The sequence below is a fragment of the Pocillopora damicornis genome, chromosome 10 (genome assembly GCF_964200805.1).
Source record: "Pocillopora damicornis chromosome 10, jaPocDami1.2, whole genome shotgun sequence".
NCBI lineage: Eukaryota > Metazoa > Cnidaria > Anthozoa > Scleractinia > Pocilloporidae > Pocillopora > Pocillopora damicornis.
Window position 1 is genome coordinate 13,071,799 of NC_142679.1, and position 14,443 is coordinate 13,086,241.

The window sequence follows — 14,443 nt, forward strand, 5'->3', positions numbered from 1 at the left end:
AGACCACGCTTGATGCGTTTTAATCTAACGTAATTATCGCATAATAGTTAGCTGAGACGTGTCATGCACTCGAGTTCTGGTCAGCAGGTTCATCATAACTAATTTAGAAGCAAGCGTTTAGAGCCGAGTTGTTCAATAATAATCATTTGCGCTAACTGAGTTCACGCTTTTATGCACCGCAGGACTGAGATACGGTCACATGGGAAGCACTTTCCCAGTCGACAAAATTCTTCAAAGACGCACTCTTTAAGGTTTGCGGGTGGAAGTTGTAAACGTAAGTCAAAGTAATGTGCTTTGCAGCGATCACGTATAAGATCAAGAAAGCAGAAGGGATTTTTCTGATTTTTCCACGCCTGAAAACTCTCCCTCTTTGGAGCTAACTAGTACAAACTCTTTCGCAATCCCTTACAACTTTGCCCGCAAATGCTCTCCCGACTTTTCCTCCGCTTACTCTTTAAACTTTCACTTTTCTCCTGCTAACTAACTCAGCTTTTTCCCACGCCAACTTGAACATCTTTACTAGAACTCGCTTTCATTTCTATGTGTTTCCTATCCATTCTTTCCCGCGTGCTTTACCACTCGTTTACCGGTCTAATTAGCGAGGTTTTAACACGAATTAGACCCGGAGTTTCCCCACTTTGACCTCCACAAATATTTCCGCGTTCCCTATCCCTTGTGTAGTACACGATTTTTAGCCGTCTTTTATTTTGGGTCCTAAGTTCACTTTTCCCATGTTTGTTGTTGTTGTTTTTTTTAAACCCGCTACCTGGTGATAATTCTCTCGTTAATGATCTGCAGTAAATCGCACTATCACTCTTTTGGAGGCTCCATAGGGTTTTTGCTCAATGTTGGCGCGCGCGACAGCATTATGTTTTTCTAGAAAATTTTTATGTTTCGCTTTTCAAGGTCACTAAAATCCATCAAAAGGCAATGAGCAAGGTTCGGACTATCATTTGCTGTAGTAAATATTATCAAAATGATTTCCGTTCTTAAACTAAGGTTCTGCGAAGGGAGGCGCTCGCCAGCGATAATTTGGCTTTGCCTTTGATCTTCAATTTGTGAAAATTGTCTAGCCGATCATTTAAAAACCAAAAAAGTAGGGGTTACTAAGGCAGTTTCCTCGCTATTTGCAATTTTGTGTTTTCTTCCTCTATCTCAAAATTGGTCATATGAATTGTTTTTATCAACAGGCACCAGGAAGGGCTCAAATATGTTTAACGGTCCAGCAAATCTTAGGAAATTCCATCGAAGGAAACCCGATAACTCTTTTCGGTTTTCAGGCAGAGAGGGCCTTTGAATATTACGAGGGCAGTTGCTGGAGACTCTAGATTCCATCACATAAAAACTGTATTGTGTTAAACGGTTTTTAACTCACCTTTTCAGAGAACAATCGTGCGATCGTATCGAGCCGTTTTGTTTGTTTTGCATGTTGAATCTTTCAAAGCTCGTGCTATGTCCGCACCCAGATCACGCGCGGTCAAAAAACCCCATGGAGCCTCCTTAAACGACTTTTTACGCGTGCACTTAATCACTTTTCCTGGGTTCTCGTTCCAGAATGTTCTCGAACTAACCGAGAAGTTTGGCGATTCTACAGATCAGCGATTTTTTTGTGTGATTTAGGGAACAAATTTTTCGTTTCAAGTTCGCTGAAATTTCAACTCAGAACTAATTTTTACAATTAACAGTTCAAGCAACAGAAAATTTCCAAATAATATACAGTTGTATATCAAACAAGTTTACTGGTCGAGTTATACAGAAGGAAAACTACTAATTCACTCATGATTCGCACGCAGAGGTTTGCATTCGACTGGATATAGTAAATTTATGCAGCGATTCATGTTTCAAGATTGTTTTTTTTTTTGGCGGAAACTTACTTTTAACAGATCAAGTCTAATCTTAAAAAATCTCAACCCGCACAACTTTTATGCCTCACGGTACTTGCACACCTTTTTTAATCACTTTTTTCACAGCAGTAAACGCACTAGGTATATAAATGTAAAGATTACATAATCAACCACAAGCCTAATCATATTCAACGAAAAACACTATTTATTGCGCAATAACTCGCCTGAGACTCAAATGACTTTTTCTAAAATGAATAAATCACCTAACAAGCAATAAATGAGACGGAAAATGCACGTTTGAACGCAAAGATCAAGCAGGGCACGAAAGCTTACATAACAAACACCACGCTTACAACGCCACTTTAAAATGTCTCTCCTTTTGTTATCGGGGAAAAATGAAGAGTAGCGAAGCGAAAAGTTGACGGTAAATGGCTGAAAGGGGCGGGAGAAAATGAAACCTTACGATGAATCTTATCTTCAAAATATCATCAGATTTCGTTAATTTGTTTCTGTAACCTACGTTGGTCTCCTCAGAACAACAGACGGGAAGATCCGGTTTTTTCTCCAAAGTATTTTTCAAGATTTAATCTTTTTTATTGAATGACTTATATCCTGTTTGTGTCGCTTGCTCTCGATATTCACTCGCCAAGACACATAAATGAAAAGTAAAGCCTTTAGGAAATTATCAGCGGCTAAGACAGCTCTCCAACACATCACTTGGGGTAATTTTACATGAGCAGGAGGCCCAACCATACCCACACAAAGAACACGAGAGTCATAACAAAACATCATGCAATTCTTTGCGTTCAGGATTTGATAAACCACCTCTTGACAGAGTACAAAATGGAACAAAACAACAGTATACAAAAACATACACAAACAAACACAAATCAAAGGGAAAAAAAAACAAATGAACCAAACACAAAGTCCTCATGAAGAAATTAGATCTACATAACCATGTGAGTTTGTGAGACGAAATTTTCACCTTTTCACTTCAAGGAAATACCGAAGAGCAACTTCTTCTTGCGATATCAATTCACTATCAAGCTTACTGGTTCTAATAATAAAACATGATGATAATGTTACTGTTTTAATTTTTTATTTTTTTGACAGAAGGACCACGTTAATACGCATCTTTGAAATCGCCAAAATATCGACACACGTATGTGCATCAAATTAAACGTGGGAATTTATAAACATCGCTATCTACAGTTGAAATCAAAAATATTTTGAGAACCGAAACCAGTATCTCCGCTCAAAAGGAACTGTCGAAGACAGAAAACATCCACCTTCAGCTGTAATCAGCCAGAGGCTGAAAATGAAGGATAAGAAATGGGGAGAGGTTTTCACCGGTCTTTGAGATAGGTAGAAAAGCCTAAACAAACCGGTTTTCACCGGTCTTTGAGATAGGTAGAAAAGCCTAAACAAAAAATTCGGTTTGTAACGTAAAGACGCAGAAGTCTAATGCTTAGCAAGCTGTTCTCCGCTGGATAAAAGACCCGGATTTGAGACCTGGCTGGGTCATTGTTGTGTTCATGGGCACTAAAATAAATTCTCACAATACCGTTTCGCACATGCGCACAGGAATATAAAAAGATACCATTTATTTATTGGTAACCTGCTTTAGACTTGTGTCAGGACGCGGGGAAACGCGGGTGACCATGGGTTTTAGTTTGCATCTGATTGGTCGAGGAAGTGGCGCGAGTTTCTGAACCAATCATAGAGCGAAGTAAAGCAAACCCAATGTAATACTGGATTACTTTCCACACCAAATTGAAAATTGAAAACTATAATCTCCAACTCCGTCTTCTTCTATCGTCAATAGCTGAAATATTAGCTGAAAAAGTGGAGCATTTCTGGCGTGGAATGCTCCATTAAAAAAAAAACTTTCCCTATTTTTATTTCCCTGCGCTTGTTGTTTCTCCTAAATCTGCTCAATTAGTAGCAAAAATTATTACTGAAGTAGATCTTTGACGGATCGTGGTTTTTTTTTTCCCAAATGTCTTCTTACTAGCTTACACCTTGACCATTAAATCGCGAAAAACATCGATGCTCTTTTAAGGTGAACCTTTAGAAGCTTTACTCTGCTAAGACAAACGAAGGGCTAAGCTAAGGAACCCTGTTCGATGTTAAAAGGCCAACAACAGTTTACATAGCTTTTCAGAAATAACAAAAACATATGTTCTGTAAACACAAATTATAATATTGGAACCTCTGCTGGTGGACAAGCTGGCTGCGTATACTTAATCTTTTTTTTTCTAGGCTGAATGTATGGTTGTTGTTGATGTTTTTCGCTTTCTCCAGATTTTAATTCCATAAAACATAAAGGACCTGTGGTATTCTCTGAAATTTGGTATCGATGGATCCATTAGTTCACTGACATAATCATAAATTAAACCGAATCCCACGCAATATTTGTTAACAAGAAAGTTGCCAGAGAAATAAAAAAGCTGCGAAATTATTCAAAAATTTACATCAGAAAGAATTTTGACAGATTAGAGGAAGACACACCGAGATTAATATAATGAACATCTGCACGCAACTCAAAAAGATCTGACTGTTTTGCGACAAAGACATGAATTATCTGCCTTGTGGTTCAAATTTATATTCATCGAGCTACACCCTTCTGGAAACTCCAACAGCTAGATAACGATCTCAGCTTATTTCATAATCTTTACAAAATTTCATTTAGCATAGTCTTTTCTTTTTTTCCAACCTAGAAATCTAATTTTAAAACTGGAAAAGTTTCGTGAGAATACCCTTTTTCCCATACAAGTCTGAGAATATGAACCGGTATCCTTGGTCACATTGACACTGTTCCAATATAATACAAGTTGCCTTGTCTTGCCGGCAACACGCTGCGTCGTATGCAAGCTAAGTGGGATTTTCCACTACAAACGCTGTAGTTTTTTCCCTCTACCCTCCAAATTATAAATGAAACTTTTCCTTTCCAGTTGCTGTATACTGATTTATTGTAAATCAGAGAAGATAATTTGGTCCTGCATCACAACAACATTCGCCGGCTGCCAAGTATTTGTATTATTCCTCATTTACTTTCCCCTCGTTGAGCTCTAAGAACTCGCCGTATAACGGTTATTGAAAGCAGATGCACGGACAGAGACGGGACAATGTTATTTACTTCTGGAAGCGAAAGGGGTGGTTGGCAAAGCTTACCGCGTTTTCGCTCTATCAGCGTGAAATTACGGGCGTAACGCTACAGCTGCTACAAAAACATTACGCAACAAGTTTACAGTTTTATGGCGTTTCATAAAGTAGGAAAAGAAGAAGACAATGCTAGATAAGTCACAACGAAAATCAACGCCTGTTTTAGGAAGCAGAAGCGACAAAGAGAGACAAAAGGAATGCCTTTCAATGCGTTCCTGTTTCTCTCATTCATTGTTCGCTGGTTCTTGTCGGGGACGTGGGCTTAGGTCTAATAATACACTATACAGCGGCTATTGAAAAAAGTTGCACTGACAGAGACGAAAAAAAAGTAAATTACTTCTGGATGCGACAGGGGCCGTTACCGTAGCCTACCGCGATTTCGCTCTATCAGCGAGAAATTAAGGGTGCAACGCTACAGTGGCAACAAAAACATAACGCTACAATCTGACAGTTTCATGGCGTTTCACAAAAAAGGAAAACAAAAAAAAAATCACCGCCAGACAAGTTAAAACGAAAATCAACGCCTGTTTCAGGAAGTAGAAGCGATGATTGAAAAGAGACACAAAAGGAATGCCTTTCACTGCTTTCCTGTTTATCATAACATACCTTGACCTCTTTTATAATGGTGTACGTCAATGACACCTAAAAGCTTAGAAATTACACTGAAAGTTCCGATAATAACACCCGCAATGGCTGACAAAACGAAACACAATGAGCAATTCCTCACGTTTTTTCAGTCTTTAATTTGCAGATATTTTCGTTAAATTGCCATTCAGACGGACTTTTTAGTCAAAGGTAGGCCTTTTCACAGCTCATAAAAATTAAGTATTCGACCAAAAAACGAACACATCCTATCAAGAATTATTCAGAATTTCGCAAATTAACGAAATAGCAGCACTTAACGGCTGAGAGCTTTTTCAACACAATTCAAACATGCTAAAAAAGGATGTGGTTTGTCATCGGGTTGGAATACAATAGTAATAAAAGTCATAATGGTTTTACAAAATTGAAAGCACTTACAACCCAGCGGTTGGCGAATTTGACCCAGATTACGGTGGGTCAAGGTCACTTTTTGATTACTTGCCCTTCAAATGAGAAAGTTTAGACTGCAACTGGTCTGTTAACGATTCTATTTCGGCGTGCCATTTGCCACACATTAACCAAACAAATGCGAATGAAAGATCAAATGTACACACATTGCAGGCTTTTAGAGCCTTTCGACAGCTTTCACTTTTTTTTATTACTTTTATATTTCGTCCGAAAATCAAATATAATTTCTCCATAAGTTAAACTGATTACTTCAATCAGAATCAATCGGGTCTTTTGAACGACCTAATACAAGTAAACCATCCTTAATAAATTTGTCGCCATAAACATTTTCTAATATATGAACTGTCACAGAGATTAGGATTCTTCTAGGATTTTCAAAATCGATTCTCAACATTTAATAGTCTTTACAGAGGAACATAATAGCGAGTGAAATGAGTCTCAGTGAGATAATGGCAGCAGCTTTCAATTTCAGTATTCCTTGGCAAGTGAGATGCGGTGTCCAACATCTCGCTAAAATAAAGTTTAACTTTGAAGATAACTTAAGGAACGCATGATTCTTCTGCGTACGAGTCGTAAAATTGTGTTTATGTAAAATTATGAAATTTCACCAAGACATACATTTGTGCCACTCAGTTCCTCTCAACAGTCACCATCATGTTCAGGCGTTATACACTGAATCAAAGACAGTAAAATCCTAAAACATTCCGTGCTGTGGAAAAGGTGAGGCACCAAGTCCTATCTTTGACGCTGACTCGAAACACACACGCCGCTGGCTCAGAAAGTTGGCTTATGGTGACGTCATGTTTGATGACTTCAACGTCGTTGTAGACCACACCAGGCTAGGTCGACGGATTTGGGTGAATTCTCGATACAACAAAGAGCTCACCACTTGTGTTTTGCATTCAATAACAAGTTATATATGGACGAAGTTTCGAAAACTTGAAGTGTCTTTATCTTCTGGCCGAGATCGCAAGGAGGGAATTTTCATGATCTTTTAAATCAGGTATAGTGCGATATGTAGAGCGCATTCAAGACGTCAAGACGTGTTCGACGCGAATTTTTAACCCACCATCAGAGACTTCAGTTTCCAGCCTAAGTCAATCATTGCTTTCAATGAGAATCTTTCGCGACTCAGGCTAAAACGTGGCAAAAAAGGTATCAATGTTTCGACTTCATCCGAAAGTGAGTCGAGTTCTTAACGAATTATCATAGAGTTCTAAGTGCATTCAGTTAGCGGTGCAGCTCCTTCATCGCATTCCATGCGAGTCGTTCACGATCCATCACAAACAAAAGATCAAAGAATGTTTGGACGCACAGGTATCAGTCACCGGTCGTAGATTTTAACTGACCATGACCTGTTCTTGACTCTCACAGCCAATACCAACCAACACAGAAAAACTGACCAATCACTTTTATTAATCCACTCTTGACTCCCGATGGTCAACTCCTCACTATACATTGAAGTTAAAAACACACAACTCAGGTTGTATGACGCTATTCACAGTCACACAGCTCGACGAGAGCCTTTTTTGAAGCCTTGAAGAGGAGGCAAAGAGCAACATCACAAAGACTCCCAAATATTTCCTGCGCGCCATAAATCCCTTCTTTTTTTATACTGCAATAAATAGTGCAGGAGTCGAATGTCTCACCAAGTCATCTTGTAATCAAGACGTTGAATATTTGGGCCATTTCTTGTTCTTTTTCAGTATCTTGATCGTAAAACTTAGCTTTAAGAGTCGGAAATTTTTAAGTGGCAACCTGAAAGTCATTGACTATTTCCGTTTTTCTTCAAAGTACAGTACATGTATTGTACAACAGAGATGACACTCGCTGGATTAACTTTAAACGTCAGCAATCCACGGCATACATACTCCAAAACAAGCATTGACTGTTACCTTGTATCATTCTCCGCCAACAGAGGCACATGGCCCCAGCTAATGCATGAGAGTCAAAAGTCCAGACAGCTGTTAGTGACCATGGACTGGCACGAGAGGGACCCAGGCTTCCCTCGATGTGAATCTTCCTGTGTCCTATTCGCTGTTTCTGAAAGTTCTGGAGGAAGGTGAAGTTTCTAAGGAAACATAAAAAGAAAAATGTTTAATCGTGCTCAGTTCACATTATTTAATCATCACAGAACGAAATATAGCTCAATCCTTTAGTTTCCAAGATCTGATTGTGAATTCTCCCCTCTGGCTGCTAGACATTTCCTTGTAAATTTGTTGCGAGAATTTGGTTTTAAATCAAGAAAACAACTTCTTCCTGATAAGTTAGAGTATTTTCATTGCCTGTTTTCTGGATAATGTATGCACAGCATAAAGAGAAGTTACACGTCAATCACTTCTTGGGGTTAAAGGATTAACTTATCGATAAGGCACGGTGAACCACAAACTAAAATACGCAAAATGCAACTTCTTTGAAAGAGAAGAGGCTCAAAACAATTGAATAAGAAGCTAATGATGTACATCATCGGGCTAGGAAACCAAAAAGTAAAGCCCTGGCATTAACAGGAGTCCCGAGCGTGTCTACGAGAGGTAATTTTCACATTAGTGTATCAATGAAGAAAACTACCTTTCTGTTCTTCTCTCAACATGGAGCAGAAGCTTTAGGCAAGAAGAGATGTTTGCTCTTCCTCCGTGCTTGTAGGAGCGCACCATAAAGAAACTCACTCAAAAACAACCAAACACTTGAAGAACCGCACGAAAAAAGAAAACATAAACAAACTTCAAGAAGTCTATTAAAGACCTACCTCGATAGTCATCTTCTTTCGCCTCAATTTAAAAGCGAGGTCGAAGGAATCAGGCACGTGACAAACGAGGGAGTTTAAGCGAGGTAGGCGAACAATGTGAAAGAGACCTGTAATTTAAAAGATGTCAATTAATCAAACTAATTAAACTCCACTTTACTCAAAAGTTGCATTGATTTAAATCAGAAGCTTATGAAGGTTTTAAGCTTCTGTTCATATTCACAGCCGCGTGTAGTTGACTTCAATACAAATATTTTCCCATGATTTGCCTCAAAAGGGCATTCGTTGCAGTTTCGTGTACAAACAAGTTTCCCTCCAATAGACGCTGGTTACACCTTTCCTCGTTCATGTTTACTTGCCCTCACAAGGCCAAACAACTGTTCGCTATCAGGCTCTAATCTTTACATCTGTACACCCTTTGAGTACTAAAGGTGACGAGCATCTAATTTCTCCTTACAATATCACCCCTGATTCATACATTAAGGTCAAAAGAATAAAGGAAACGATCATCAACTAAAGAAGCTCTGGACTGTTAAACAAATTCTCCTTGTCAGCACCTTTGGAAATGTATAGATCACAGTATGGAGAATATACATACTGATGATAGAGTGTAGAGCGCTAAGGTAACGTATTTCAAGGAATACTTGGTGACCTCGCTAATTCCATCGCGCTGTCGAAAATTAATAAAAGTAAAAGAGCTCACCATGGTAATCTTTGTAAACTGGGTTCGTTTCATTATCAGACCCAGCAAATGACTCCAGTTTGACCACCGTGTCACAAAGTCTCTCTACTCGCCGAGTGAGGGCTGGGTCCTACGGGGTAGTTATCAAAATGCACTGATATCGTTATTTGGAAATAATGTTCGGAAGATATCGTTTTCTCTAGGATTCCACACTTCATTTTCCCCTGTAGATTAATTTAATGTTCGTACTGGTTAAAATGGTCCAAATTGCCGGAGTTCACCTGGTCTGTTTCTGCGGCACGAAAGAATAAGAATGGAACTCTAGCGTAATAGTAAGGAGGGTTTCCTTTAAAGTCCCTCGGAGGTAACTTTCCGAGTCAGCGCCTGGGAACACAAATTCAGTCATTTACGCATCTGGCCTGGATATGATGTATGACGTTGTTTTCGGGACTCCTCTCTCATAGGAGTTTTAAGGCGCACTGCGTCCTTTTATGATACATATCTTACATGAACAATCTGTACTTATTATTCTGCAGACATCATTTTACACAAAGTTTAGATGTTGTTGTTGTTGTTGTTTTTTTTTTTTTTTGTTCACTGTTACCTGAAACAGTTGGGTAGGAACAGTAACAAAGCAGACTGCCAAAGCAGAGCGGAGTGTGGCTCGTAACTGGAACAAAAATCTGGTCAGGGTGGGGCTTATTTCATTGCCGAAGTGTTGCTCTTCTCCCCACAGTGGCGAGCCAAAACCATGAAGAACTATTCTGAGAATTGTTCTGTTCTCAAGCTGAGAAAATAATAAGAAACCGTCTTATTGTCACTTTAACGTTCTCAGGACGCATGTCAACACAATAACATCCAATTATCTCCAGCCCCATGAGTGTCTGCCCTCCCGCATTGAGGCCACGTCCCTGGGAAGTGTATTTAATTGTAAATGCACTGTATCGAAAAGCAAAAAACAAGACTGCTATCATTAATACAGAAAACTACCGGAAATTTCCAGTTTGTCCTTGCAAAAGGCAAGTAAGGTATACCTCGGGATTTTCTTGGAATCTGGGAGAACCCACTTGGAATTTACGGCAGACAGTCCTGTTTGTCCAAGCCGTTGCATTTCTATCTTAAGAAAAACTTTAGGTTTTGATTTTCAGACAAAACTGTAAGATAATTTCCTTGTCTACACAAGCCTGCATCTCTGGCAGTTACCTCCTCTAAGTCTGTCTCAAGAGGTTCTCTCTGCCTTTTCACAAAGTGTTCTTTCAACCAGCCTATCTCATAATCAAAACTGTTTCACTCCCTAGAAAGTAAACCTTGAAATAGGGAAGAGTGTAAAAATTTAGTGATACAAACGTAACATAGTTTAACAAAACATCAATTGATTGCCATTGATACCCCTTTCTCAGCAGTTGTAAATCCTCCTTCCTTGATTGCAGAATTTATTCTTGAGATAAGCATTCTGTAAACATTATTCTCACTCGATCTAATAAAGTGAATGAGAACACTTACATTTAGTTCAATACAACAAAGCTCAGTGGTAGGTTCTTAAAGCTGGTTGGTATTTTAAAAATGTTATCAGAACTTGTTCATTTGACTTTAATTAAAAATATCTTTAAAAAACAATGTGCTAAAAATTTGTTTAAGAAATTCTGAAGCCTATACTATCAATAGTTAACCCAAAATTCTGGTATATGAACTTATTATGTTTGCTTTAAAAAAACCCAGGTTCTCAAGTATGATGTAACCCATTGGGTCAGATAAATTAAGCTTAAAAATTTGAGCATTATGCCTTTAGGGCATCACCCCTGAAAACATGCATTAGGCCAAATCATATGCTCAAACTTTTTCATTATACTTGATTTAATAATTCAAAATAATACCTTTTAAGAGCCTCTCAATCTCCCCCTCCCTCTTCCCTCTGCCCCCACCCCCCTCCCCCAACGGAATTCCTACTGCAAACTATTAAAACTTGCCAAAGTTCAGAACCCAACACTTTACTGGATCAAATTTCTACAGTGCAAGCAAGAAAAGCAAGCGCACTATTGACAGTGCTCAGGATACTGAATTTATCTCTTGTTGAAATGTAAAGGAAATTTATACCAAATTTAGCCTTTATGCCAGCATTATGCCTGATTTTCTAACTTTAATTCTGGCAAAATTTATCTGAACCCAGTCACCAGGTTCAAAGTTATGATATCTTCTCATTTCAGAAGCATTTTTGAGCAGCTAAGAAGTCAACTGAAGAAGGTTTTATCCCACTTACTTACTTTCCTTTCTCTGCGCAACTGAGACACTTTGCCATTTCATTGGTGACACTGAAGGTTTGAATAGGAACAGAGCTTAGCTTAGTTTCATCCATAACTCTGGTCAAATCAAAGTAGTGACCAAATGTACCAGATGATGGCGATGACTGTGGATGAATAAAGGAAAAAAAATGGAAACCATGTGAAAAATAAACTTGAAGTTTGTGATACTATCAGGTCACTGGTTCATATGACAGCAAATATCAGAAAATTATCTGGCTTCTATGCAGAATTCTCTGGCTAAATGATTGATCTTTCAATACAGATAGGAGAGGTGTAAAACAGTCTACAATAAATCTACTGAAGTTCACCCACTCCTTCTCCCCTTTTCACCCTCAATATACAGTTTAATTTTCTTCATTTCACCTTGCAGCAGGAGTGCAACATTTTTCCAGACAAAAAGGTTTTATGAATTGATTGAGAACTTCCAAATTTTTAAGGACTTTGTCAAGGATCATTATTATTTTCATGGTGTTTACTATTTTTCCACTCATTTCAGGAATTTTTTATTGGACCAAATCCCAGCCAAGTTGATCAAATTGCAGGAAGTATATAAAGACATAACCATCCAGATTAGGAACTGACCTCAAACTTGGGTTGATTCTGATATCTCCAAGCAATCTTCATAGACTGAATTGGTGAAGAACTATCCCCTGGTTCATCTACACTATAAGTTTTATTATCAACTTGTTGTGGAAGATCCTGAAGCAAAGAAGGAAAAAATCAACAGTCACACATGTTTTCATTTTCTTTTTATTACCTCACATTGCACTGGGATGACTCTTTAGTTGATTTGATGAGATCAGCCAGTTCCTGAATTCAAAAATATAACAAAACCCTATCTCCAAAGAAGCCCCCCTTAAAAATCCATCAAGAAGGATCAATTCCTGGAATCAGTTATGATATATGAGGTGTAAATGATACTTTCAAGTTCTATAATATAAACAGTACAGAAACCTTTCTTTAGTCCCATGAGTCTCAATTAGTTACTTCTCATTTCCTCAAGAGGACTATCCAAAAGATTTACTAGGAGTAAAATGCTTCCAAGTTTTTGTCCTATTGATATATAATTATAATCAAAAGTTTCTTCTTATTATGTTACTTTTGGGATAATCATTACAAATAGAGTGCATGTTATTTTGAGGTTGGAATTTGAAAAATGGAGCAGACAACCCCACAAAAGCACCCCTTTGAACTAGTGTCCCACTAACCCTTTAGAAAATCAAATATTAAGCATCATGAGAGCTTATTTGATTATTTAAATTATGGTATAAAAACTAGGCTAAGCTGCCATGTCATCTGCTTCTCTCTTAGGTAGAAATCTTTAATAAACATTAACCTAAGTTATGGAAAACAGAGATGTTAATTACCTTCAAAATATCATTAGGTTCTGGTTCAGCAGATGCCAGGAAAATTGAATGACCAGATATCACTCCTTCAGCCAGAAAATACTTTGAAAGTTGTCGGGCATAAGAACTATAAGTGTCTTCCTCTAAAGAGAAGAAAAAAAATTGCCAAATATTTAAGAAACAGAGAAAGTAAACAGATAATTTTAATCTCAAAAAGTTTAATAAAAGCAGTGAGGCACCCAAATGACTTTGAACCTCATAAAACAGTCAGTTTCATACAACTACAGATTCCCAAAATATAATGTCATTTGTTAATGGGTGATTTAACATTTGTGGTTGGGCTCTGACCATATTCCAGAGTACTATTCATCTTGTCCGAAAATCCAAGATAGACATTAAAAGTGTCCAAAGAAAGAATTTATATTTCAAATGAAAATTCCCCTTATTCTGATTTTTCTTCTTTTTGTTGTATTAAATGCAAGATATCTTTTTGTGTAAAATGCAACAGTTGTTATTTGGCATAACAATTACTACAGAGTGATCTGAGAACTGGAAGGGTAAAATATTTAGTTAAATAATGTTCTGTAATCAATAAGACTCTTAAGTCTGTGTACTAATTGTGTTCTTAGCTATGATTAAAAAAGACCACCACACATCAAGGCAACTGCTCCTTAGGGAAGCCTGTGAAATGGGATGCATGTCAGCACACATTCGAATTCAAGGGTGACAAATGAGACAGAGGCAAAAAGGTGCTGCTTTGGGGCTCACGAATTCATAAATAAAGTTAGCTTACTTGCTTAAACTAACAATCTGTTCTTATCGAATACCTGGTCAAGAACTACCAGGAATTAAAGTTGAAATCAGCTGAGTGATTGATTATTTTAAAGCTGTTATGTTATTTTCCGAATAATTTACCCAGAAAATTAGTCAAGCGGACAAGATGGCGTATAAGAAATAATATAGGAGGAAACAGACCTAAAATACCTACCAACCATAAAAATGGTGCCGACGGCGATTCCACCCCCTGGAAAAATGATTTTAATTAATCACGATTAGCCAGGATTGCCAAGACTGTGTGAAAAACTTAACACAAAAACGTTTACCAGTCCACAATAGACTGAGTCAGTGAGTCTCACCTATAACGCTATCCATAGATGGAACTCCAGAAGATACTAGAAGTTGATTATTATGAAGAGAAGGCCTTGTTCCTGGGGGATAAATAGCACGACCTCGCGTACTCTTTTTCTTGAAACTGGTCGCCATTTTGAATTTTTGGGGCTCTGTATGTGAAGAGTTTTTTGTCGCTTATAGAG

At 38.0% G+C, this 14,443-nt stretch overlaps 2 protein-coding genes across 3 annotated transcripts in view; both read right to left on the reverse strand.

Annotated features, from left to right (window-relative positions):
* Window positions 1–1,489, reverse strand: part of LOC113671740 (protein trunk) — a 32,766-nt gene extending 31,277 nt beyond the window's left edge. Inside the window, exon 1 of the mRNA XM_089184185.1 lies at window positions 1,376–1,489. The gene's annotated coding sequence lies outside the window, so the exon portion shown is untranslated. The remainder of the gene's footprint in view (window positions 1–1,375) is intronic.
* A 4,740-nt stretch (window positions 1,490–6,229) lies between these two features.
* Window positions 6,230–14,410, reverse strand: LOC113671769 (elongator complex protein 4). Of its 2 annotated transcripts, XM_027188022.2 has the most exons (10): window positions 14,267–14,410; window positions 14,119–14,154; window positions 13,152–13,273; window positions 12,367–12,483; window positions 11,746–11,888; window positions 10,874–10,961; window positions 10,089–10,271; window positions 9,506–9,614; window positions 8,806–8,912; window positions 6,230–8,130 (listed from the first exon to the last, which is right to left on the reverse strand). In XM_027188022.2, exons 1-10 carry the CDS (start codon window positions 14,391–14,393, stop codon window positions 8,008–8,010), a joined length of 1,155 nt encoding a protein of 384 aa, XP_027043823.2. In that variant the 5' UTR covers window positions 14,394–14,410; the 3' UTR covers window positions 6,230–8,007. The 2 variants fall into 2 exon arrangements, with proteins under 2 accessions (XP_027043823.2, XP_089040307.1); XM_089184181.1 differs by lacking the exon at window positions 14,119–14,154.
* Window positions 14,411–14,443: the final 33 nt, after the last annotated feature.

Coding starts and splice junctions, on each gene's coding strand:
- LOC113671769 (XM_027188022.2), bottom strand. CDS start 14,393: ATGGCGACCAGTTTCAAGAAAAAGAGTACGCGAGGTCGTGCTATTTAT. Junction 10,272..10,873: donor TTACAACTGCTGAGAAAGGG/GTATCAATGGCA, acceptor TTATTTTCTCAG/CTTGAGAACAGAACAATTCT. Junction 9,615..10,088: donor TTCCTACCCAACTGTTTCAG/GTAACAGTGAAC, acceptor ACTACCCCGTAG/GACCCAGCCCTCACTCGGCG.